The 27,380-nt window shown below is 47.0% G+C and overlaps 1 protein-coding gene across 6 annotated transcripts in view; it reads left to right on the top strand.

Moving 5' to 3' along the window:
* Positions 1–27,380, top strand: part of DAPK1 (death associated protein kinase 1) — a 188,793-nt gene that overhangs the window by 78,519 nt on the left and 82,894 nt on the right. For all 6 annotated transcript variants that reach the window (XM_042963702.1, XM_042963700.1, XM_042963698.1 and 3 more), the window contains exon 3: positions 21,309–21,530. In XM_042963702.1, the coding sequence (XP_042819636.1) occupies positions 21,309–21,530 (222 nt within the window). The remainder of the gene's footprint in view (positions 1–21,308; positions 21,531–27,380) is intronic.

The following is a 27,380-nucleotide window of genomic DNA, read 5'->3' on the forward strand; positions in this document are numbered from 1 at the left end:
ATTCTAATAAGGTCAGTGGTAGTATCTTTCATCTTTCAATGATTCATGTGCTAAATTAGCAATGTTTCACCTCCCAGTGACTCCACAAGTATCCTTTCCACTTTCCTTCTATAAATAAAATAATCAAGCTATGTCCCAGTTTTATATGATAGCTATAAAATTAGCCTGAAGCTGGGCTGTTTGACACAATAGTCACAGGCCGCTTATGGATGTGGAGTACTTAAAAAGTATGGAGAGTCCAAATTGAGATGTACGGGGGACACCTGGGTGGCTCAGTGGGTTAAGCATCCAGCTTTGGCTCAGGTGATGATCTCATGGTTCGTTGAGTTTAAGCCCCATGTCGGGCTCTGTGCTGACAGTATGGAACCTGCTTGGGATCCTCTGTCCCTCCCTCTCCCTGCCTCTCTCTCTCTCTCTCTCTCAAAAATAAATAAACATTAAAAAAAATTAAAAAAAAAACACCAGAGATGGTTGTGGGTGCAAAGCACACGCTGGGGTTTAAGCCTCATCCCCCCCATGAGATAAGTAAAATATGGCATAATAAATTTTTAAAAAGTTATTTATTTATTTAATTTGCTGTTTAGTGCAGAGCCTGGCACGGGGCTTGTGAGATGATGACCTGAGCTGAAACCAAGAGTTGGATGCTCAAGGAACTGAGACACCCAGGGGTCCCTAGAGATAAGAGTTTTAAAGTTAATTCAGCACCCTAAAAGTTACATTCTATGGTTTGTTAATACAGTGATTGGGCCAATGCATCAAAAATTAAGCAGAAAAATTTGGAGTTCCAGGGCTGAACAAATCGATTCATCCATCCCTTCAGTAAACATTTGCTGGAGGAAGAGAGAGGGAAGGCATGAGTTCTAGCAGGTTCAGAACTCCCTCCTCACCCACACCATGTGAGTTCCATGGATTTGTAGGCAGATCCAAAAGCAGAGATTTGGGAAATATGGGATGTTCTAGTAGCTGTACATGTTGCCTGATTCATCGTTGTCAGGCTCATGTGGACAGTTTCAAAGCTAACTCTCAGGCATGAAGCTTTCCTTGGTGTTTCCTGCCTTCATAGTCAATAGATAGTAGCATTTCACATTTACGTTAATAATAATGGAAGAATTGGATTTGGGGTTTTTTGGTGTTGAGTTGTATAAATTAATATATTTCTTGGAAAACAATAACTTGAAAGGATATATGCACCCCTATGTTTATTGCAGCAATATTTACAATAGCCAAATTTTGGAAGCAACCCAAGGGGGTCCATAATGACGGTAGATGAATGGATGAAGATGATGCGGGATATATATGTGTGCGTGTGTGTCTGCGTGTGTCTGTGTATACACACACACACACACACACACACACACGCACACGCACACACCCACACCCACACACACGAATATTATCCAGCTATGAAAAAGAATGAAATCTTGCCATTTGCAACAACATGAATGGAGCTAAAGAGTATAATGCCAAGCGAGATAAGTCAGAGAAAGACAAATACCATATGATTTCACTCATATGTGGAATTTAAGAAACAAAACAAACTAACAAAGGGAAAAAGAGAGACAAACCAAAAAACCAGGCTCTTAACTATAGAGAACAAATAGATGGTTACGGAAGGACGGTGGGTGGAGGGATGGGTGAAATAGGTGATGGGGATTAAGAGATTACACTTACCTTGATGAGCATGAGTAATGTATAGAAGTGTTGAATCACTGTATTGTACACCTGAAAGTAATACAACACTATGTTAATCATCCTGGAATTAAACACACACGCGTGCAAAATAATAATGGAAGAAAAAACAAGATTAGATAATTCTCTACTTTCTTTGCAGATTTAAATTTTCCTTTTAATGCTTTGTTTTCCAACAGGGAGCATTTCTGGAGGACGCTAATCTTATTTTTCTGGTGCATGATACATGTTAGGCTTGAATGATCAAAGTTGCAAAGTTAACTGGAGAAATTTGAGTCTTCTTGGAACACATGCAAACTTGAGTTAGCAACAGCCCCAGATGGCCTCAGTTAGAACCTCTGCTCCATAAGCTGTCCAAGAGATAGATCAATAGCCTATAATCCTCCTGAGGTAAGGTTGCCTCATAGAATTTGACCATCCACTCACTCCTGAGACTGTTAGGCCAGAAAGACTTCACAATATTAATGAAGGACTCCGGGTGTAGAAATCTGCCATTCATGGTTCCCTTCTCTGTACCCTGAATATTTCAGTATTTCATTAACCTGAGCAGTCAGCACCATCCCCTCATGCTGAGATATTCTGAAGCCAGCAGGCTTTGTGGGAGATAGACTCAGCAGCATGTGCCCAAGATGGCTGCTCCAGAACAGGATTGGGAAGAACTGGATTGGTTTTACCTTCTCTAATTTTCTGTAAAAGGACAATATATGAGCCTCAGCATGTGCCTAAGAGATGTAGGTGGTTTTAAGCAAACACATACAATAATAATAATTGTAGTAACAGTAGCAAGCAGGTGGTCTATATTATGAGTCAGGCCATATTGAAAGATCTTGACTTGTATAACTCATTTAATCCCTTACAACAACTGTTTAACGTAGGTACAGTTATTATGCTCAGTTTACTGATGAGAAACCTGAGCCACAGAGAGGTTGAAAATTTGCCCAAGATCACACAGCTTGTAAGTGGCAAAGCCAGGATTCAAAACCAGGCCCTTTACCTCCACAGTTTATGAGTCATAATGTCACGCAGAAGATTAATTTTATCTATCTAGATATTTAAATTAGTATTGGAAGACTCGAACTGGCTGTTTCTAAATCCTATTTAAAAGAATCCTTTTCTTCCTTCATCATCCCTTATTAGAGACTGACTGGATGGAACCCATTTAGGAATCTTTGGAAATGGAGACAGTGGTTTTATTCCCAGCTGTGAGGTTATTCAATATTTCCAAATATTGATGTTATATTTGTTTGGTAGTATGGAGTACATAAGACACAATTACATCTTTTTACATCTTAGAGCAGTCCTGTAAGTTAAACATTATTAATCTCAATTTTTTTTTTTTTAATTTCCTAAATGACCATGCTGAGGCTCAGAAGAGGTACAGAAGGGTCAGTGTTCCCACTGATAGATGGCAGAGGGGGGTCAGCATCCGGTACTGCTATCTTGTGGCCTAGCACTCTACCCTGCACACAATACATTTCTGCTCAGGTTAAGGGGACTCTCTGTCACATTGCAAAGTTAATCTTAAGGCACATGTGTGTCAAATCTATTTCTAAAACGAATCTAGAGAAGTTGATGGCAATATGGATTTTCAAGTTTCAATCTGGGAAGATCATTAGGGTAATAGAGATTCAGGAAATGTAATTCATCATAGGATTCTAACACTACTGAACGATATGTTTCCTTTCAGTTAAGTGAGGAGAATGGTAAGGCAGGGCCTTGATTTCTGTACCGAATCTTAAAGTTGGGAGGGACCTAAGAGACCATTATCCCACCTTCCACTCATTCCTGGCTAATGGCCTAATTCCTTTTGACAACCTTTCAGATAGCGACAGTTCTCGTGCCCAGAAGCAGAACCTCCCTGTTGCCCTGTCCCCGCCCCTCCCACTGCCACCTACACTGTTTCCATCTTTCTTACCATGTGGAAGTGCCCAGTGTGGGGCCCAGACAGGCTGAGTGCAGGAGTGCGGTACCCCTAAAACATGCTGGTGCTGTACCCATGATGTCAGCAGGGATGTGGCTTGTGTCATTTGTGATCAACTAGTTAGGTATTTTCTGTATGAGCTGCTGTCGTGTGAGGTGAATTTCTCTGAACTTAGATATAGGGATTTCTGTTTATCTCTCTTATGAGTTTGGTTATTCAGCCAGCTGGGATAATTTAGATCCTAGGTTCCATCAGTTCTCTAGTCATTCCTCTTAGAGTGGTTATTAAAAAATGCAGTAAGTATGCCTTCATCTAATACACTGAGAAACAGCTTATCTAGGACAGTGCTAAACTCAGGAGCCCTCTCGCCTGCCACATGGTGATTCACCATTTCATCTACAAAAATATCGTGAAGAATTATGTCACAGGCCTTGTGGAAATCAAAATATTTTTTTGGTCTGTATTATTTCCCATTCCTGCCTGTGTTGTTACCAACCCAAACAGAGGCAGGGAGAATGTTCTTGCTGATTGTGCTGTTGATCACCTGCTGTTTTTAATTCATCTGATCAATAATTGATTCTCAATTTTTGCTGGAGACTAATGAACAAGCTGATTGATCTTAAAAAACAGAGCCAGTTTGGTCCTCTTTTGAACATCAGCATAGCGTCATTCCTTAATATTTGTCCAAGATTGCCAGCAAAGATTTGAGACTGCTTCGGCCACCCTCGGGTTTGACTTGCTCAGACCTGCAGACTTGAATTTCTTGTAAATGCCCAACCAGACAATCTTTCATTATCTTTTGTTCTAAACTCAAGCTTTAGTTAGTTCCACCTTTCCTGAGTAAAGTTCGTTGACCCCACACATGAAAAAAATGGAAGCTCAAAAGAATTCATTTTTTTTCCTACATGTCTATCACACCATCGACTCTGACCAGCCACTCTTAGTCCTTTTCTGTCCATCTTCTGTTATGTGTTGTTGTTTTTTTCTTTCTTAAAGCTTAGTTTATTTGAGCTTCCTGAATAATGTGTGCCGTTTTATTGTATTCATACAAGATCATGAGTCTTGCCTTCCCATTTTCCATTCTTTAGAAATCTGACCTCATGGGCTTTGCAGACTGCATTGATTGCTCAAGGGCCAGTTACAGATTGCTTAATGACTATGGAAAATTCTTATTTAAAAAATATTTAGGTTGTGCTTCAGTTTGCCCACTTACCTAAAGTTATGGCATAAGGCATCTGCTTATGCAAAGCACTTAGCCCTGAGGAGACCTTAGCTCCAAGGAGCCCGGGAGAATTCCCTTAGGTATCAGTAGCCCATATGAAGACTATAATATACCTTTGGTTTTCAAATGAGTGTACAAGATCAAATACACTGATTGTCCCCTTGACGAGCTTCTGAGGCAGGTGGGCAACTCCTAGGGGGCCAATCGGGACCTAGCACATGGCTGGAGCCTGGTGAATGCTGGAGAAAAGTGAATGCACAGGGACTGCCCAGAGCTAGAATGTTCTTAAAACAAACAATGGACATCTTTTGTGATATTTCTAATTACTGGAGCAACTGTTCAACCACGTCCAGAGGTTCAGTGGAAATAAATGTTTCCATAGGTAAGTAGTCAGCATATAGTTTTAAGGTGACAGATAAGGCGATTGAGTCAACCGGCACAGCCGACCCTTGTACAACACAGGTGTGAACTGTGTGGGTCCATTTATGCGTGAGCTTTTTTGTCCCCCCAATAAATACGATGCAGTACTAGAAATGTATTGCCTCTTCCTGGTGATTTCCTGAGTACCATTTTCTTTTCCCTAGCTTACTTTAAGAATCCCGTATATGATATCCCAAACGTGTGAATCAACTGTGTGTAAGTCTTCTGGTCAACAGTAGGCTATTGATAGTTACGTTTTGGGGGAGTCAAAGTTAATACTTAGATTTTCAGCTCTGTGGGGGTTGGGTTGCTGTGCCAATTCCTGTGTTATTCAAGGGTCAACTGTATTAATTCAGAAATTTTTTCGAATGCACCATAGTAGGTTCTGGGGTGTTAATTTGCATAAAAATCGTATGCACAAATATGATATGAACATTTTTTTTAAAGCTCATCTATTGGTAGAGTGCAGTGTAGGTAAGCCCAGTGTAACTTCTGGAAGTGCATCTGGTAAGCCCAGTGTAACTTCTTTGTGGTTCCAAAGTAACTGGTGATAGAGCTCTCATAAATGCCTAATGACTCCTGATTAGCTGGAAACATGGGTTCTTTTTTTGTGCCATTCACTTGCCTATTAAGCGGAAAATAACCTTCAAATCGTATGTATTGGCCTTTTACAGCTTTTTAGCCAGCACCAACTCCCTCCCAGAGCTCGCTGATGCCATGATGCCACCCAGCTTTAGCGGAGACGGGCAGCCCTCACTTCTGGAGTTGATCTAGAAGCCCCAGAGTGGCTAGAAGCCACTTCTGGAGTTGGGCTAGAAGCTCCAGCACCTAGAGTGGAAAACCTAAACTAGTGGCTCGGGGTGGTGCGCCTGCCTTAGGGCATCATGAGTGCGTTAGATTGTTTGTTGCTCCAGGCCCGTAGCCCTTGTTTTCTTTGGGCCTCATTACCTGCCTGGGAATTGTGGTTGGATCTTTAAACTGTTTTCATGGGAATGCATATAGGGACAAGCTGGTGATCGGAGTGGTAAGACCATGCAGGCCCTCAGGGGAGGCTCTGCAGAGTCAGAGGCCATGGGTGTGGGGAGGGGAGCAGGGACCCGCAGCCCCCCACGCCACAGGCAGCTAAGGAAGGACTTCCCACCACACCTCGACAGGGGCCTTTGCAGAGGTCAGCCCCCCTTCAGTTCTGCAATACCTCCCTCCCCTGCCTGCCAGAAATTTGTGTTTTCATAAGACAGAGCTCCCCCTGAATTCAGATTCCACATTTTCTTAGGAAGTGACTCCTCCCCGCCGCCCCCCCCCCTCCGCCCCAACACACACACACACACACACACAAACACACACACACACACACACACACACACACACACACAGAAAGGTGAATGGGTTTGCAATCCCTGCTTCAGGAGGTATCACTTTCATACCTCATACACGCGAGGTGTGTTCATTTTCTGTAGTGTTTGACCTAAGACCTGGTTAGTGTCACCTGCGCCTCAGAAACCCCACTTCCTGGGAGAAGTGACGTCATCTGTGTGTTGGGTCTCCTGGCCGTGGGATTCACAGCCCTCCCCTGCCTCTGATAATAAGCTTCGTGCTTGCTCGGGTCCGATCACAGGGGTGAGGTCAGCCCACGTGGCAGGCTTCCAGGGTGTTCTGCTTCCCCTGAGGGGAGACTCAGACTTCCCGGGAGCTCTGGTTTCTCCTTAACTTATCATCTTTCAGTTTTATCTTCGTGGCTGTCTCTTCAGGTAACTCCAGCAGTGACTTTCCCCGCCAGCCTCTCCTTGCTGGCCTGAAGTGACCCCCTCAGTGCCTGTTTTCTCCTCTCCCTAGACTTCCTCTGTGAGGTGAGTCCCCACCTGATTCAGAGCCAAGGTGATGGATCTGTAGGCATCACGGGAAAGGACTTGGCCAAGAGCGCTGTGGAAAGGATTCCTCTCGGCCGGGCCGAGAGCCAGACAACTGCTAAGTGCCTCTTAGAGACCTGGGTCCGGGACTCTTGCAGGCCCTGGGAAGAAACACCATGAAGAAGCCACTATCCTCCCTTGTAGTCAGTCTCCTGAGCCAGACAGGCCTGTGTCCAGCGTCTCCCAAGCACATCGGTCCTCAGGCTGTGCCGAAAGTCACATGATGCCAAGCTTATTTTAATTTCTTCCAAGGTCACTCAAGTCCATATTCCTCAATATAGACCTGGCTTTTGGGGATAAGGCGGAGCTAATTCTTCTGATGACAAAGCATGGCGGAGGGAGGGGGGCCCAGACCTGCCTGTGACGTGCTCCCCTCGGCAGCACGTCTACCAGACCTGTCCGTGAAAGCACACAGGCAGATAGAACTTCTACCTAAGCTGAGAAGGAAGATGTGCAAACATCCAGACATCTTTGTGAAGCGTCTCGCATGTTCCAGAACCGGGCAGAGTCCATGTCTGGGAGGACTGTCACAGTTTCTGGAAGCTTCGTTGTTTCGATGCAACTGGGTGCTATGGTTGTACAATTACAACCTGTGCCCATTAGTCTCGGCTGAACTTTACTTTTCATGTTACCTTTGGCTGGCTTTCCCTATCTTGAATCTCCACATGAATGAAACTGACTTTCTTTTTCAGTCACGGGAGAAGGGACTTCAGCTCAGCTCCTGTATTTCTTCTCTTTCCCCATAAAGTTATATGAACCTACTGCTCTCTTTTTCAGCTCTTTCCCCCTGAGAGGAGCTTGCTGCCTGGAGGACAGATCGTACCTTATGACCCAGTTCACTTTAGCCCAGAAGCTGAATAGGGATGATATGACAAAATCAGGGTGAACAAACACTGGGACTGATCCCAGGGGAAGCATTGCCGAAGTCAGAATGAACAAATAAGGGACTGACCCCTCTGAGTCTCAGCAGGGCACCCAAACCCCCACTGTGGTTTGAACACACTCTGGGGGCGGGAAGCCCACGTCTGCAGTCACCTGTCGAGGTCACCATTGATTAAATGGGAGGGCTGATCCTGGCCTGGCATGACACCCTTTCCTTATAAGGGCCTTGTACTCTCCAGAATACTGGACTCGAAGGGCAATCCTGGTCCCACTGTGGGACTTAACTATATTTGGACCGAATGTTTGGAGTGTTGTTGTTTGTTTTATTTGTCTGGTGAAGGTTCTCTTTAGATTGTATCAGATGGCACTGTCCTGATACTTGTTTTCTTCCTTCCTTTCCCTTCGGCTTAAAAAAACAAAAAACAAACACCAAGCACATGTCTGTGTCCAGCCCTGAGTTTGGTAGCCCGGGTGGTGCTGAGTGGATTAGGTGGAGTTCTCCCCCAGCCCTCAGCTAGAGCGGGGCCCCCACTCACTCTACACACCTCTGTCCATCATACAGAGCACTCGCAACCCTGTTATATGGAGATGTCCTGTTCGTCACTGTGAGGTACAAATTCCAAAAGTCACAGACCGTATCTGAATCAGGCAAGATGACGTATGGCCACAAGTGACAGTAACCAAAGGAAGGGCCCCCAGAACAAGATGGCAGCATTGCTTCTAGGCGCGTGTAAATCAAGGGCCCGCGAGGCTGCTGAGGACTCACTCTAAGAGGTTTGCAGGGTCAGGGCTCCTTCCCGTCATTGCCACACCCTTTTGGTGGTGGCTCCCATGGTCCAAAGTGGAGTAGGGTCAGGAGTTGTCCTATAAACCCACCGGCAGGGGCGCCTGGGTGGCTCAGTCGGTTAAGCGTCCGACTTCAGCTCAGGTCACGATCTCGCGGTCCGTGAGTTCGAGCCCCGCGTCGGGCTCTGGGCTGATGGCTCAGAGCCTAGAGCCTGCTTCCGATTCTGTGTCTCCCTCTCTCTCTGCCCCCCCCCCCCGTTCATGCTCTGTCTCTCTCTGTCTCAAAAATAAATAAACGTTAACTAAAAAAAAAATAAAAAATAAAAAAAATAAACCCACCGGCAAATAGTACTGCGCCCTGCCTCGGGGCCTCTACCCTCCACAGCTCCCCTGCCAGCTCTCAGTTCCTATCAAAACTACCCAACCCAATGGACCACCTGAAAGAAGAGAAAAATTCGTCTCAAATGGTACTGGGCCTGTGTCAGGACTGAGACCATCGTGCATTTGCCTGTCTCCTCTAAGCTGCCAGACCAACAGCCTGAAGGAGGCAGAGGAACAGCCACCCCAAAGCGGTGGGCGGCTTCCTCGCCCCGGCCTGACTTAGTGGGCCCCCACCCTTCTGAGGGTCTGAACGCTCCCAGTGCCATCTCTGCACGTAGCTGCCTGGCACCAAGGAGGAAGCAGCCTGACCGGGGCCATGCCTTAGGAAATAACCTCAGAGTGTGGCTCTGTGTTGAAAATTAAAGGGAAACTGTGCATACAGAGTCCAGTCCCAGCTCTGATAAAGAAACTAACTGGGAGAGAAGACTAAAGCAAACTTTCCGAAGAAAATGCGACTTCAAAATGCTCCATGACAAAAAACAAGCAAGGGGCGCCTGGGTGGCTCAGTCCGTTGAGCGTCCGACATCGGCTCAGGTCATGATCTCATGGTTGGTGGGTTCGGGCTCCACGTCCGGCTCTGTGCTGACAGCTCAGAGCCTGGAGCCTGCATCACATTCTGTGTCTCCCTCTCTCTCTCTGCCCCTCCCCCATTCACACTCTGTCTCTCAAAAGTGAATAAACATTAAAAAAAGAATTAAAAAACAAAACAAAAACAACAACAACAAAAACAAGCAAAACAATCACAAAAGGGTTTTGTGGTTATTGGCCGAAAGCCTCTGAAACGTTGAATGCTGTATACCCGCTCTTGGAGACAGCAGTCAGCTGAGTCTTTTCATACAGACCTGTGGGACCCTCTTCACACAGTTTTCCCTCACCTGCTTGGCTGTGAAACCCTTTCTCCGAGTAGCATCTCTTGATTTGAGAAACTCTCTTCCAGATGGATCTCAGACCTTCCCCGTCCAGAGAGGTGTCCTAGGGACAAATGGGATGAGTAAAAACATGCACTGCTGATTTTCTAATCTTTCTTATTTCTGAGTCCTCACCTGCTTGGGGTTGCTAACTCCTTAATTATAAGGAGGCTGCTCGAGCCGCCCGATACTCTGGCTTCTTTGACCCACCGGCAGCACCGTGCTTCTGCTAGAAGCCAGATCCTTGGCCACCCTTGCCTTGGGTCCAGGCTTTTGCTGTCTTCTCCTGGGCGTGGGTTTCTCTGTGTGGTCCTGGCTTCCAGGAGGGTGCTCTCCCAAGGGGTCCACTCTCTGCCCCGGGCCTCCTCCTGCTGCATTGCTTTTACATCTCCTGGCCGCCCGTAGGCGTCACCTCGAGTTCTGCATCTCACTCCTGACTCCTGTGTTGCTCTGGTTCCCGGGGCGACATGCTGGTGTTTATGCCCTTGGTAAACTCTGCCCCTCCCCTGTCCGTACCCTGGCAACCTGCGCTACTTTCTCATTGGTTGGGGGAACCCCTTTCTTCCAATCATGTGCCATTTTGACCGAGCCCCGGTAGCAATGTCAAATAGTTTTTGAGGGGTTGTGTGTTTTTGATCACTCTCACTATCCGCATCAGCAGCAGCATCACCAGCTTTGAATTTTTCTAAAAAGTGTTTTGCCTGCCTGTCGTGTGCAGCTTCTCAAAGGGCAGAGAGAGGCAGTTCGGAGTGTGGGCCGCACCCAGAAGCCTTCCAAGGGAATTGAACTTGGTGCTGAAGTATGCGGTCCCCGGATGGGTTAGCTGTCATCATCTGCTGAAATCCGGGCACTGGTGGGCTGGGATGGAAGGGGAGGCTTCCACCGGGCAGGCAACGTGCGTTCTCCTCACATGCGCTCATCTCCAGGCGGCGTCACCGTGGGAATTCCCTGGGCACGTGGACATGAGGGAGCAGCGTGTGCACTGAGTCTTGTCGGGGCAGTAGGTTCTGTGTTTCAGGGTGGGACCTGCGCTCAACATGGCTTGGGCGTTCTTGTGCCTTCCCATGCCTTCCCGTTAGGCCGGTCTGGGATCCCGGTCACCTGCTGGCCTCTCACCCCCCAGTATCGAGTCCTTCCTCCACACGGCTTTCTAGGTCATGGGCCAAACCCACCATCCGAAATATTTTATTGGCTGTCCCACCTGTCCGTTGCTGTGTAACAACCCCCCCCCCCAAAAAAAAAAAACAAAACATGGAAGCATAAACCAGCAATTTGCTATGATCTCTCACGCTTCTGTGGCTTGCCTGAGCATTCCTGCTTGGGGTCTCTCAGGTTGCACTAAGTGGTTGGGTGGGGCTGGAGCCATCTGAAGACTTTTTTTTAAATTTTTAAAAATATTTATTCATTTTTGAGAGACAGAGAAACAGAGTATGATGACAGGAGGAACAGAGAAAGAGGGAGACACAGAATCTGAAGCAGGCTCCAGGCTCTGAGCTGTCAGCACAGAGCCCAATGCTGGGCTCGAGCTCAGAAACTGCAAGATCATGACTTCAGCCGAAGTCAGACGCTTACCTGACTGAGACACCCAGGTGCCCCACCGTCTGAAGACTCAATGAGCCAGATGTTCAATAGCCACTCACTTGGCCAGCCTGTTAAAGCTGCTGTCAGCTCAGAGGGAGCTGTTGATGGGAACACCTCCACATGGCCTCTCCACACAGCCCGGGCTTCTCCCAGTATTGTGGCGGGGTTCCAAGTGGGAGCACCCAAGAGTGTGTGCTCTGAGAACCAGGCAGAAGGCCCAGAATCATTTCTCCTGCATTCTATTGGTCAAATAAGGCTCAGATTCCAGGGGACAAGGATGAGAATCCACCTCATGATAGGGAGAGACAAGGTCACACTGCGGGAGAGCATGTGAGCTGGAAGGCCATCTTTGGCCATCTTTGACCGAGGCCATCTTCACAAAGGGTGGTTTGCTTCCCACTGCTTTGCCACAGACAAAAACTTCAGCATCAAAGCAAAGCCACAAGGTCCTTTGGGGGCCACAGGGGACAAATCAAATAGGCCTCATCCAGAATGGTTGAGTCCTAAACAGGAGAAAAAAGGCATAGAGATTTAGTACTTAGATCGCACAGTTGTTGCATAGAAAAATGCCAAAAAGAAATTTGGTGCTGCTTTTCAGCTGCTGAAACAATGCCTTCTGGGCTCCTTTGAGAAGTTTGAAGCTGAGACATCTTGTTAATTTTCATCCTTTACACTAGCATGATGTGGTTCGAGAACCCAGCTTACACTCACATGCATGGCCTCATTTTGTGTTGTCATTACCCTCACATAGATGGGGAAACTGAGGCTCAGAGAGGTCACTGCTTTCCCATGGTGTTGGCAAAGTTAGGGGTGGCATTGTTGTATCCTGAGCATGGCCCAGTTTGTGGGGCCTGCCCACTTCTCCACCATTGCCTCATCTCTCAGAAATATGAACAGACTCTTTCCTGCCTCCCTGACTCAGCTCCTGTTTTCTCCTCCTGGACACTGTTCCTCCACACATTCTCCTCCACGCTTTCTTCACCCCTTGGCTGGCGCTCAACCTTCAGGACACAGTCTGGGCCTCCTGACCTCACACTCTCCCCTGGGGTGGTTCAGAGTGGCCACGTCCTTTTTTATGGCCCTTCCTGTATTCTGGTGTTACATGCTCGTCTCTCCCATTAGTCTGTAAACGCTTTGGGGTCTTTTCTCCTGCCATAAATGTTAACTCATCCTTGAAAAATAATTTCTGTCACCTCATCTCTTATTTAAGACCTGTGATTCCAGTGTTCAGGCAGGATTCAAGCCACTACCACTCTCTCAATACAGCTCTTCAAGAAAAGCAAATGACCCATAAGCCAGCACTAAAATTGTGCTGAGGTTGATACGTGAACTCAAAAGTAGAAAATATTTTGCCTTAATTAGAAACCTTGTTGCAGGGGTGCCTGGGTGACTCAGTCAGTTAAGCATCCAACTTCAGCTCAGGTCATGATCTCCTAGTTTGTGGGTTTGAGCCCCGTGTCAGGCCCTGTGCTGACAGCTCGGAGCCTGAAGCCTGCTTCGGATTCTGTGTCTCCCTCTCTCTGCCCACCAACCCTCCCGCCCCCCCCCCCACCCCGACTGGCACTCTGTCTTCCTCTCTCAAAAATAAATAAACATTAAAAAAAAGAAAGAAAGAAAAAAGAAACCTTATTGCAAAGATTTGGTAGGAGGGAGAGATGGAGCTTATCATCTGTTGTATTGAAACCAGATCTATTTTCAGCATTAATAGAGGGAATTCACAGCAATAGTTACCATAAAGAATGTTTTAAATAACATATACTGGGAAGAGGCATATTTAAAATCAAAGAAAAATTTGTATGCTGTTTTAGCCACTGTATTTTTTTTTTCAAATATGTATCTGTCTTTGAGAGAGAGTGCGCGCAGGAGTGAGGGAGAGGCAGAGAGAGAGAGAGGGAGAGAGAGAATCTCAAGAGGCTCCCGGTCAGTGCAGAGCTCCATGTGGGGCTCAGTCCCAGAAACTGTGAGTTCATGACCTGAGCCGAGATCAAGAGTTGGTTGCTGACCTAACTGAGCCACCCAGGTGCCCCTGTTTTAGCCACTTAAAAAAAAAAAGTCTGCACCCCCCTTCCTGGGTGGGAACTTGTTCTCATGTGGTGTCTAGATCAAGGTCAACAAGGAAAATGTTAGATCCTGGGCTAGGTGCCCACCCAAAGGGAGAGAACACATCGTCACGTGGGGCCGGGTTGCTCTTTCTCCATTCTGAATGTGACGCTTCTGTCATTGTACATTGATGTCAACTTTCCCCAAGTGAGCAAAACTCCCACAGACAAATGAATTTGAAAATCAAACCCGACTCAATTAAACAAAGTTCAACAGCTTTATTTTTAATGCACTACATGGACCTATCAGAACCCACCTGCTTCACAAATGTGTGCCTGCCATCCTTGTGCGCTGACCTTGAGAACCTTCTGTGGTTCTTGCTAATTGTCAGTATAGGGCTTCTGAAGCACACACACAAACACGAGTTGCTTTTTATTGCAGAGAACTTCAGAGCATGTTAAAACAGTGGTTTTCATTGGTTAAAACACTTAATGAGTTTTCAGTGGGGAGGAGAAGGCCACACTCCCCAAACATATTTAACCACAATCCTCCTCTCTTGTGCCTCCCATTCCCAGAGCCCTTTCCTAGAATGATTTCCAGACCTGTCTGTAACTTCACAGGGCGGTGGCCTGTCTTTCAAACCAAATGGACACAAGCCCAGGGCAGCAGCGAGGTTCAGTGGATAGAGTGTTGGAGGCAAATACACTTGGGATTCACTTCTCAAGTGTGGCACTTACTTGCTTGAAAGATTTGAGAGGAGTAGAAAAAAAATCGCTCTAAGGCTTGGTTCTTTCCTTGACGGAAGAGTTGATGATGATATGAATCTCATAGGGTTGTGATAATGAATGAGGTAATTATGTGTAAAGCTCCTTGCATAGAATTCTGGTTGTAGTTTTCGAGTGACTACAAGGTGATTCGATTAGATATACCAGTGAGTCAAAGACATTAGATGTCAAGTTGTTCTTTCTGCAGTTTTGCTCCTTTTATCCAAAGTTTTCTCCTTTTAATAAAATCTGTGATTATTTTTGAATCAAAAAAATTTTTTTAGTATCAAACTCTTTAAAGTAGGGATGTGTCTCATTGGTTTTGTATAGTCTGGCCATTGGTAGTTAATACGTGTTTATTACATTTAATCGAAAGTGTTTATGTCAAAATTAATTTGGATGGCTGTTCTGTTAGTTATTAGGTGACAGAGAATATTAGTATATTTTTATTTTATCCATTTGTTTGTTTATTTATTTATTTATTTTGGGAGAGAGAGAGAGACCGTGCACAGGGGGGAGAGGAGCAGAGGGAGGAGAGAGAGAGAGAGAAAGAGGGAGAGAGAGAGAGAATCCTAAGCAGGTTCCACACTTAACACAGAGCCTGACACGAGGTTCAATCTCACAACCCTGGGATCATGACCTGAGTCAAAATCAAGAGTTGGACGCTCAACTGACTAAACCACCCAGGCACCCCAATACATCTTTTAAAAACAACATCCAGTCGGATTCTCATTATTTGCGGTGTAGTGATATTCTGTGACTTTACCACAATCACTGAGTTAGCGAATACTGACCCATTTGTTCTAGAGAAAATACAGGGTTAAGTTTCTGTGAGCCTCTGGTCGTAGCATTTCCGTCATCGGATCAGTGCACAACCTTGTTTTCTGTGTGTTTCTGCTTAAAGGGACTTCTGTGATATGTATTGTTGATTCCTTAACATTGGACTCATGGCCAACAGCGCTGATACTCCTGCCCAAACAAAGCTTATCTATGTGGCACGTGTTTTCTCCGTAAGGCCATCACAGCCTCTGTGCCTGTGAACAGTGGACTTCACACTTCGGGGCTGATTTTAAATAGTGATATCACCAACAATAAGCAGAAATGCAAAGACATGGCACTAAACAGACCATTAAGAGGACATGTGTACATGGTACAGAAGCTGAGACGGAAGGCGGAATGTCCCCTTGATCTGCCTCGGCTGGGAGTGTTCATGTTGGACACCTCAGATCCACAAATGACCGTGAAGGCACTGTCAAGTGTTGATTATGCAGTTACGCGTGCATTTTAGCGAGTAGGTGAATTTGCAAATATGGATCCCGCAAAAAGCGAGGATCAACCCGTATTCTGTTTTGTCAATTTAAATGTGCAGGTATGCACTGATTTTCTACCACCCACTGACCATCGCTGCAGCCGTCTGTGGGGCTGTCAGTCACGGAGGAGCCTGCGGGGTTTGTAACAGGAGGGAAGCTGGAGCTCAGGCCATCGATCCCCCCCCCCCAACCCCCCCCCCCGACGGGCGACGCAGGTGGCCTTGCTCCTTTGTGTGCATTTACTTTCCTCCCTGCCCGGAGCTCACCCTGGCAGCTGTTATTAGGTTGTTTCTCTGGGATCCCATGATTGAGAAGCCCTGGCCCAAAAAAGCCCAAATGAGTCCTTTTTTTCAATTGTTTTATTGGGGGAGGGGGATTGGAGAAGAGGAACTGTCCCCCCCCACCCAGAGTGGGTGTGGCAGCTGGTGTGCTGAGGGCCAGCTGCCCAGGAAAGAGAGAGGTCAGGAGCAGCCGTTAACTGCCAGTCCAGTTCGAATTAGTCCTCGTGAAGCAAATTACAGTGTTTAGAAAAGAATTTCTTCTCCGAGGGGTCTGGCTTCCGTTTGCTCCCTGCCGGAGGAGATCTGCTGTGAAAGCTCCGGGCACGAGTTACCGAGTGCACACTAAGGCCCAGTAGCCTCACGTGGGCTTCCTGCCTGCCCTCCCTCAGCTGTGACTCAGTTTCCCGGGCTGCTGTGGGCAGCAGCTCGCCCTCCACGTGGGGCGGGGGTGGGGACAGCAGGGATGCTGTGTTTGGAGGATGAAGCCAGGTGCCAGGTTTGCCCGTAGCTTTACACACTTAAACACAGTACGGCCCTGTTGTGCTGTTCATTTTCTTTTTAGGGCTCTCTTCCCCCAGCAGTTTTGAGAGGTGATACTTTGTTTAGTTTGTTTCTTTTGTTTTTTAAAGCATACATTTTCATGGTGAATTGCAAATCATTAAAATAGGGAACACTGCCTCAGGCCAGAGGGTAAGAAGGTTGAGCTTTCAGAGAGAAGCCTGGAGATTGGGGGTGGGGGTGGCCCTCGGAGCCGCGTAAGCCAGGACCTGGGTCGGCCAGACCACGCCTACTTCCGCAGTGTGTCCTCTTGTCACAGATGAACAAAGCCGGACACTGGTTAAAGTGGAAAGGACCAATTTTAATCAGCAACGTACTGTCACAAAAGGGAAGGGTCCAGTGTGACGTGCACGAACTTTGGTTTGTGCAGAGGTGACTGACTGGGTGTTTTAAAGGGAGAATGAGGGGTTGGAGAGGGGCGTGAGCAGGGGCTCAGGACAGTCAGGGCACTGAAAACTTACAAATAACCGGAGGGGGGTTGATCCATGTGAAACCCATCTGGGTTTGCTCCCCCCCCCCCCCCCAACGCTGGAGACCGGAGCCCTATCTTCAGGTGTCCTCTGGAAGAAATGGTCAGTTCTTTTGGAAGCCTTGTGTTTTCTCCCGCAGGCACTTTAAGGGGGGGGGGGCTAGAGTCATCTCAGGGATGCAGCCTTGAGTATGTTAATGTTTGTTCAAGTCTTTATAGGCCAAGCTGGGGGTGTCACTGAGCAGAGGGCTTAGAGGAGCCTGGCTAGGGTTTGTTCAAGGAGAGAATGTTTCACCTCTGAGAGGGTCTCGGGCTAGCCAAGGCACCGCGAGAGGTGATACTTTGAAGGCAGCACCAGTGGCACTTTGGGCTTTTAAGCACAAACCGTAAGCTCATGACAGTAGCACCAGTTGTCGAAGGTTAATAATAGAAAACAGTTATTGAAGACTTAATACTGCCAGGCGCTGTTCTTAGTTTTTTTTTAATGTTTATGTATTTTTGAGAGAGAGCGAGAGAGAGACAGAGCATGAGTGGAGGGGCAGAGAGAGAGGGAGACACAGAATCTGAAGCAGGCTCCAGGCTCTGAGCTGTCAGCACAGAGCCCCACATGGGGCTCGAACTCACAAACCGCGAGATCATGACCTGAGCCGAAGTTGGATGCTTAACTGACTGAGCCACCCAGACACCCCTGCCAGGTACTGTTCTAATCACTTTCCATGATCTATAGGCTCATTTAATCCTTCCTTTCCACCCAACAACCCTCCCAGGTAGGCGCTGTTATTCTACCCAGTTGGCAGATAAGGACACTGAGGCAGAGAGTGTTAAGTCAGATGTAAGTCCACAGTTAATACAACTAGTAGGTTGGGGAACCAGCTCAGACAGGCACCCTGTGCTCCCAGCCCCACACAATTCTGCCGAATTACAGGCACGCGTCTTCAGGTAACGCCTCGAGTTTTTAGGATTCTAGACTCAGAGGTCAAGAGCAGCACATAAGCATCCTGCGTGAACTCCTGGAGGAGCTCTGCATCCCCTGCCTCGGGGGACGAGATGTCTGCCAGACAGGCCTCTGTTCTCATGGAATTGCCCTCTTGGGAAGGGTGGAAATGGGCAAGAAACAGGCAGAAAGCATCAGAGGTGCTCCGTGGACTCAGGTGCCGGAGAAAGCACCAGTCGGAGCATGGTGGGGGTGGGGGGCGGGCAGAGGTTGGGTAGTTGGAGATAAATAGGAAAAGTGTCTTTAAAGAGATAGCATTGAGATGAGTCTAGAAGAGTAGTCCTCAAAATTAGTTCACACCCTCTCAACCACCTGCAGCCAAGGTTAGTCAGGACACTAGCCGCGGCCGTGGGCACTAAAATCACATCTTCTCTTGGGTGGGGGTCCTTTCCCACCCTCTGGCCTTTATCCCTGCCTGCTTTCCCCTCAGGGGACCCAGAAGTGTGAGTGAGGGATCAATTGTCTGGTGAGGGAGTAGGTTCCAGATATGTCGCTGCAGATGGGGGCAGCGCGGTCAGCTTAGGCCTGATTCACACACTCCTGGCCTTGACGTGTGGATTTCTGAGTGCCTCACCTTGGCCCAGTCGCTAGCATGGGCAGGCCTTGATGCTTTCACCTTCCCATAGTTAAAAGGGGAAAGGTCGGGGCGCCTGGGTGGCTCAGTTGGTTAAGCGACCAACTTCGGCTCAGGACATGATCTCGGTTTGTGAGGTCGGGCTCTGTGAGTTCAGAGCCTGGAGCCTACTTCAAATTCACTGTCACCCCCTCTCTCTACCTCTCCCTGCTGGCACTCTGTGTCTGTCTCTCAATAATAAATAAACGTTAAAAAAAAGTTTTTTTTTTTTTTTAAAAAGGGGGAAAGGTCACCATGAACATTTGGCACTAAAAACACATTTGGAATAGTCTTTGAATTTAGGCTCGCATTTAAGTTCTTTGTGGCTTGCCTGGCTTTTTGGTTTTGTTTTTTAAAGCACCATGATTCAGACCAATGAGTCCACCTTGAATCTTGACCGCCCCCGAGAAAAGTCGCAGTGACCGTGTGAGAGGCACGCACAGGCCCAGCCCCAGGAAGCACGAGCTGCCTGTGGGTTGGAGGTCCCGGGTTGGGCCAGGGCACTGTCCCACCCTGCATCCGGGGACCTCTTCGGGGGTACTCGGTTGGGAGAGGGGTGTTTTATAGTCAAGCTGTTTTGTTGGTTTTTTTTTTCCCTCATAAGTCCCATCTCTGCTGCTCACCTCCACCCTCCAAGAGAGAGAAGGCCCAATTCTTTACTCTTCAGAAAACCCAGAAAATGTTGTAATAAAGTCATAACAGATCCCATGGCTCTTTAGGATCGTGAGTTTACAGTCAGTTGGTGCTAGCTTTCTGGTGTGATTTATTCTTCAGCCTCTCTGCTCTTCTGCTGCGGGGGAGAGAGAGTATTAATAACCTGTCATGCAAAAATTTGGCAGTGGTATAAAAATAATCCTTTACTATGTGTTTTTCTTCGCTGACCTCTGCTGCTAAAGTAAATGAGTAACGTAAAGTGTCCCTTCTTTACCATTGAAATGTTACTGTTAATTTGATTTTCTCTCTCTCTCTTTTGTCTTCATGTGAGAATAAAGCTAGTGAAAAGTAACCGTGACAGTTTTCTACATATCATTTCACCAGCACCTGCCAAGAAATACACAGATCCTGTCATGGGTGGGCTCTGGGGAAGAAGTGTGGGTGCCAGCTTTGACATGGGAAGGGGTTTTGTGTTGTGTGTGCGTATTGTGTTTGTGTTACTTTCAGGGTAGCTTACTTACCTCTCAAGACTTTACCTGCTTATGTGTTTATTTTATTATTTTATGTTAAGTTCTGTTATTGTACTCTTTTTTTATGTTTTTCTTTTTTTTAATGTTTGTTTGAGAGAGAGAGCGGGGGGGGGGGGGAGAGGAGGGGAGGGGCAGAGAGAGTGGGAGACACAGAATCTGAAGCAGGCACCAGGCTCCAGGCTTTGAGCTGTCAGCACAAAGCCTGACACGGGGCTTGAACTCACGAACCGAGAGATCATGACCTGAATCAAAGTTGGACGCTTAACCGACTGAGCCACCCGGGCGCCCCTGTTATTGTACTCTTTTATATATAGGCAGGAGGCTCTGGTTACATGCTGTGGCATAGGATATATCGATAGGATGCTTTCCTCTGCAAGAAATTGAAAACCCAGATCAAACTGGCATTAGCAGTAAAGAGAATTTATTGGCTTCTGTTGCTGAAAAATCCAAGGGCAGATGGCTTTCAGGGTAGGGTTGATCCAGCCATTTCACAGTGTTACCACAAACCTGGTTTCTTTTCTTCTACTGGCTCTGCCTCTGTGATGGTTGGCTTTAAACCAAGAGTGGACCTCCTCCTGAAGTCCTAAGATGGCTGGAAGTGGCTTTTGGGGTCATATAGTTAAGTGTTAACATCCAGAAGAGAGTCTCAGAAAAGGTCTTTGTCTCTGCATTCTCCAAAAGGTCTTACTTAGGTCGTGTGCCTGTCAGTGGAGTCAGGAAGATATAGTACACTGATTGGCTTAACCTCAGTCACCCTATGCATATCTATATATGGGGGTAGAGTCAGCTTCCCCAGAAGTGCAGGGTCCCTAGTTACAGATATTTTTGGGAAAGGAGGGAAGTGTGTGATGCTGGAAAAGCCACTGACAAATGTTAAGTATATATGGCTTAACAATCCCTGAAGTATGAACAAATAGCTTTCATTGTTGTTCTGGATGTTTCAACTGATAAATACTGGTCCTAGAAATATGTCATTGAAAGCAGGGCCCTATGTAGTTTTCTCTCAGTTCCCCCGTCTTGATCCCTTGTTTTCCTAGCCATACAGGAGAAGGCTTGTCAGAAGGAGGTCAGGTCGGGGAGCTCCTTCCTGCTATCCCAGAATCTGAAACAGGAGGGAGGGAGGAAGCACAGAAAAGCACGTTATTAACCCATTCAATAAACTATAGTTCAAGAAAAGAATTTGTATTGCTTGCAACTTTATTCATAAAGAAACAGGTTCAATGAAACCAAAATGTCATAAGAAATATGCCTGCTTAATTTGTTAATTTCCCACACTGTGGACTTTCCTCCTCGCAGTTCCACAGCCTCTCCTCCCCCATGCCACATCCTTGCTCAAATCCTCTCTTTTCCAGTGAGCAATAAAGAAGTGACCTGTAACCTCTCCTCCTCTGTCTCCAGTGGGCAGTTTGCAGTCGTGAAGAAATGCCGGGAGAAAAGCACTGGTCTGCAATATGCCGCCAAGTTTATCAAGAAGAGGAGGACAAAATCCAGCCGGCGGGGCGTGAGCCGCGAGGACATCGAGCGGGAGGTCAGCATCCTGAAGGAGATCCAGCACCCCAACGTCATCACCCTCCATGAGGTTTATGAGAATAAGACGGACGTCATCCTCATTTTAGAACTGTGAGTGCCGCCTTTGTGGCTGTGGCTGGGCCGAGGAGGCATGGGGTGGGGATCAGGGTGGGTCGAGCTCAGCCCTTGGCGTCCCTGCAGCTGGACAGCTTGGGGGCGAGCGCTGAGCCTCAGGAAATAACTGCTTTGCCTAGTTCGAGAACAAGCGTGAACCGCCTGCCCTGAGGCCTGGCTGTGGTTTCCTAGAATGACGCTGAAGAGCAGCTGCCGTGAATGTGGTCCTGCCCGACTTGCAAAGAGGCCCCCAAATCTTGGGGCTCCTCTTCCTGTGTCATGAGGCCATCTGTCTGCTGAGTTTTATGATAAACTTTAAGCTTATGTTCTTTTTCTCCTCTCGCTGTTCCTCTGCCTTCCCTCTGTTTTTCTACTTCTCTTCCACCTCCCTTGATTTTAACCCCCACCCCCATTTTCAGCTGTTGGAATTGTCAACACTGATTATATAAAAGGGTAAAATGGAGCCATAATCACCCCGAGGTGATTATAGGACTTGTTTTTAAAGCATTTTGCTTATTTTCTTAGGCAGGCCCTGCCTGTAGGATGTTATTGTGGGAAACTGATCTCAGCCTGTTGTTCTGTGTTGTATCTGTCTGTTCCCAGACCCCTGCTTGAGGGCCCCACTCCTCTCCTGCTGAAGAGACAGGCTGGAGGAGGCAGGGGTGGGAGATAGGAAGCTCTCTAAGAGAACCTGGCTGGGAATGCCTCTGATGTCTCTGGGCTGCTCCCATGGAGGTGAGGGCAGGAGCCATGGATGGAGCAGAAGACAAAGGGACAAACAGTCCTGGGTGGTTCTCAGTGATGCCAGGCTCCACTCGTTTCCTGGGTCCTCCCGAATTCACATCTGCCCTGGGCCAGCCAAACAGCTCCCCTTGTTTGCAGACCAGTTAGGGCTAGGAGGCGATTTCTAGACCGGAAGGGATGGAAGGAAAGAAGTTTTTGGAGGGCCCAGCCTAGCCCTGAGGGCATCATACTGCAGGCTCCCTGGGCTTTGCCATCAGAGGGGCCTGGGGCTGCCCACAGATTCTCATCTGTCTCTGGTGTAGGGGCACTGTATTTTAGTGGGTCTGAGCAGCAACTTTCTTAACTAGAAATTGGGGTTAATAATAGCTATCTCAGCAGGGTCTTGAGGAAATACGAGAATTAAGAATTTGACAATACTTAGCACAGTGAACCGTGAACATGTTTCCTTCCTTCCGTTCAAACAGAAGATCCCAACCTCTGCCCTAGAGACATTTGGGGCTGGATAATTCTGTTTCAGGGGATTGCCCTGTGCATTGTAAGATGTTTAGCCGCATCTCTGGCATCTGCCCAGTAGATGCCAGTAGCACCCTGCCCACTGTCTGTGACAACTAAACCCACCTGCACACAATGCCACATGTCTCCTAGGGGACAAAATATCCCCCTTCTCTCCATGGAAAACTCCTGCTTTAAGGAAGAGCAGAGCCTTAAGAACATAGGGGATTAAGGGGCCCTGCTGGGGACAGCAGAGAAAAGAGAGGAGTCAGAGTGTAATCCTCGCTGCGGTTTCGTGTGGTGACTCTCGAGAACCAGACGGAACTGAGATCAAAATCCAGGCCAGTCCTTGACCATCCATAAGCCTGCATTTCCTCTCTTTAGGCTGTTGTAAGAGACCATGAATACAAAATTCCCGGGGGGAAAAAAACATTACAAATCACAGCTGTTTTGCCTTTTCAGAGAATTCCAAGGTTGTATGCAGTGACTCAGGAATGTCTCTTATCTTCTCTATACACTGAACTGTTGGCTGCTGCCTGAACCCTTCTGGCTCCCACCTGCCCGTGCACATTCTGGATTCAGCTTGACCCCATCCTGTAGACATTTCCCGTTAGGTCCATTTATCCTATGCATAAATTGGGTGATATATAGGGTTTTTTTTCTTTTTTTTTTTACCATTTGATTTTCACAATTTAAAAAATCTTGTAACCGTAAATTTGATGTCGGGGGAGGGTTGTGGAAGTTAACACATGTTTAGATTTGTGTAACCACCACCCAAATCAGGATTCAACACAGTCCCATTACCCCACAGGCTTCCTTGTCTTACTCCTATAGAGTCACACACACCTTCCGCCCCCCTACCTCCTGGCCACCGCTGAGCTGTTCTGTCTTCTCAAACGTGTCCCATAAATAGAATTGGACAATATTCAGTCTTTTGAGACTTCTTTCACTCAGCACATTACTTTTCAGATTCATACATGAGTGCTTTGCTCTCTTTTACTGCTGAGTGGTATTCTGCGTGGATGCTTGTCTGTCCATTTACCCCTGGAAGAACATTTGGGTTGTTGCTGGTATTTGGTGATGGTGAACAGAGCTGCTATAAAAATTCACTTGCAGGCTGCTGTACAAACTTAAGTTTTCATTTCTTTTGGGTAAATACCCATGAGCCGTGAGTGGGATTGCTGTGTCACACATAACTGCGTGTTTAACTTTCTAAGAAAGTGCTGAGCTGTTTCCTGAAGCGGCTGCACCGGATAGCAGTCCCTTCAGCAAAGGATGGGAGTCCCAGTTGCTCTGCCCGCACTGGCAAGTGTCAGTGACTTTTATGTGTCAGTTGGGGTGTCGGGAGACATTTGTTCCAGTATAATTCTGGGTTGTGTCTGTGAGGGTGTTGCTGGATGAGATTACCATTTGAATCTGTAGACTGAAAGAAACCAGTTGCCTTCTCCTGGGTGGGTGGGCCTCACCCAATCAGTTGAGGGCCTCAATAGAACTAAATGGAACCTTACCCTGAGTAAGAGGGCATTCCTTGGAGCCTAGGACATTGGCTTTTTCCTGCCTTAGGAGTGGATTGAACCATTGGCTGTCCTGGGTCCCTAGCTGGGTCCCGTCCACTCACCCTGCAGATCTGAAGACTTGTCAGTCTCCATGATTATGTGAGCCAGTTCCTTAGAATAAATCCCTTCTCTCTCCATGTACACATATATGTGTCTCCTACTAGTTCTGTTTCTCTGGAGAACGCTGACTGACACAGTCAGAGGGAAAGTGTAACCCATGTTTAAGTATCACAAGCCTGCCCCATTTGTATATGTACTTTGCTGTGAAGAAGTATTTTAATTTTTAATAGATTCCTCAAAACATTAGGTCCGCCCGGAAGACACAGCCATCTTTGTCTTTGAGGAAATTATCGTTGTTCTAAACTCTAATAGCTTTAAGGGAAGATTAGCCATCAGTGACATATTACATCCCCTCTTTTTTTTCTTAAGAATGCTGAGGTATAGGGTGGCTTAGGAGAGAATCAACTTTAAGAATTTGTGAGAAAAGAGCCATGTGACTTGATAGTAGCTACTTGGCTGAATCTTCTGCTTCAATACTCTTTCGGTGAATGTATTTATCCGATTGATTGCTTTGGGATGATCTCCCAGGTAAGTAGCGCTTCCATTCAGGCTTTCTGTGAAGCTTGCTCCCTCCTTGAAAACTTGTCCCTGACTACACTTGTATGTGTGAGTTGTCACTTGCAAACTCCAGGCCCATCCGTACAGCTGCGGTGAAGAGACCCCAAACCACCACTCAGTTCCCCTTTTCGCAAACTGCCTCCCATGACCTGGCTGAGGTACAGAAATGGCATCTTTTCTGTCCTTTGTAAAGAAACTATTTGGTGTCTGTGTCAAAGGCAAAGTTGTCAAATCCTAGCCCAGGATCTGCCCTTAAACAATTTTGTAAACCATGGGATGCCTGGGTGGCTGATTCGATTGAGTTTTGGCTCAGGTCATGATCCCAGCATCATGGGATTGAGCCCCACATTGGGCTCCATCCACACTGAGAGCGGAGCCTACTTGAGATTCTCTCTCTCTCTCTCTCTCTCTCTCTCTCTCTCCCTCCCCCTCTGCCACTCCCCTTCTAAAATGTGTGTGTGTGTGTGTATGTGTGTGTGTGTGTGTGTGTGTGTGTATAAAAGAATTTTATAAGCTTTGAAAGTAGCTTTAAATAATAGCTTCTCCAGTTGTTTTACGGGGGAGAATCATTTGTTTCATAGCTGATCTGCTCAGCACAGCAGGCACACAAAGGCGTTAAGTGATGTCTCATCTAGGTTTCATGTCCTCTATGTCCCACTGTCCCCTAATGAAGCCATGCCAATACGAAACTCTCTTCTTACTGTGCTATTACTCACCCTGCATTGTTGCATGGGCAAGCCACTTTAAAACTTTGATCGTCAGTGTTTGAGTCACTTCATAACTTCTGTTACCTGGTAGAAAGGGAAGCTAAGCTCTCAGAACTTAAAGTCAGTGCTGATCAGAGCCACCAGCTTCTAGAATTTCATTCCTAAACTTGCCGCTTAGAAACAGCTAAGTATTTCAGGCTGTAGATGGTGATGCATTTTTCTCCCTAACTCTCCTCTGGCCAGATATGGTTCAAGCCCAATCGCAGAGGCCAGAGAGGGACGATATGTGAGCAGGTATCATGTGCATGGAGCCTCGCGGTTGGTCAGGCATCGGGAATAGTGGGGACTGTGACTCAGCCAGAACCCTGATGCCTCACCTCCGTGGGCAGCCACCAATCAGTTGATTGTTGCCACGTGGAATGTTGGATCTTGTGCTGCCAAATCTTGCAACTTTTTTTCCAAGTAAAGTCTGTAGCCTAGGCTTTTAATGTTGGCAGTTCACAGTAGTCATAACAAACAAAAATAAAACCTGTCTGAGGGCCACATGTGACCTGTGACCTGAGACTCCAGTCTGTTTTATCACAGCAGTATTAGTTGGTCACCACTGTGGGGGAAGCAGTGTGTGATAGGTATAGTCAGAGGCAGCCCAGAAGGGCAAGACGCACACTTGCTGTCATCGAACGTCACACGCAAAATCATTGAAAATGATTTATTTTTTTAAATTTTTTAAAATGTTTATTTATTTGAGAGAGAGAGACAAAGACGGAGACAGAGACAGAGCATGAGCAGGGGAGGAGCAGAGAGAGAGGGAGACACAGAATCCGAAGCAGGCCCCAGGCTCTGAGCTGTCAGCACAGAGCCTGATGCAGGGGTCGAACTCACGAACCGTGAGATCATGACCTGAACTGAAGCCGGATGGCTAACCAACCGAGCCACCAGGAGCCCCGAAAATGATTTTTTAAAAAATGGACAATGTGGTTTAACACAGTGGTTCTGAAACCTCAGCGTGCGTCAGAATCTTCTGGAAAGCCTGTTAAAATATACGTTTTTTGGGTGTACTTCCGGAGTTTCTGATTCAGTGGGTCTGAAAATTGTCAGTTTAAACAAATTCCCAGCTGATGCTGATTCTGCTGGTTGGTGGTCATCTTTTGAGAAGCTGTTTCAGGTTGAATCGTGAAATGTTGAAATCCTAACCCCCAGTACCTCAAAATGTGATCTTATTTGGAAACAGGTCTGTACAGATGTATTTAGTTAAGATGAGGTCATTTTGCAGTAAGGTGTGTCCCTCATGTATGACGTACGGTGACTGGTACTGTTACAAGAAGGAGGCCGTGTGAACACAGAAACTGGAGTATTGGAATGATGTGTCTATTAGCCACAGGGAGAGGCATGGTCCAGCTTCTCCCCCAGAGCCTTCGGGAGGAACGGAGTCCACCGATACCCTGATTTTGGACTTCTGGCCGTCAGAACCCCGGCAAGGCAATAAGAGTCTGTTGTTTTAAACCACTCAGTATGTGTACTTTGTTAAGGCAGCCCCAGCAACTAATACAGAAGGGCTGGTTGAACAGAAAATGGTAATTCCTAGACTGGGAGCCCACTCACATGCTAGTCTAAAGTTCTGTAAGCTAGTCAAAACCAGAACACAACGCCTAATTATGGTGGTGGCTCCATCGGGCACCTGAGCCATGATGCGATGCATCAGTCTTACTCTCTGCAGAAGGCCTGGGCAG

The sequence above is a fragment of the Panthera tigris genome, chromosome D4, assembly GCF_018350195.1.
Source record: "Panthera tigris isolate Pti1 chromosome D4, P.tigris_Pti1_mat1.1, whole genome shotgun sequence".
In the NCBI taxonomy this organism is placed as follows: domain Eukaryota; kingdom Metazoa; phylum Chordata; class Mammalia; order Carnivora; family Felidae; genus Panthera; species Panthera tigris.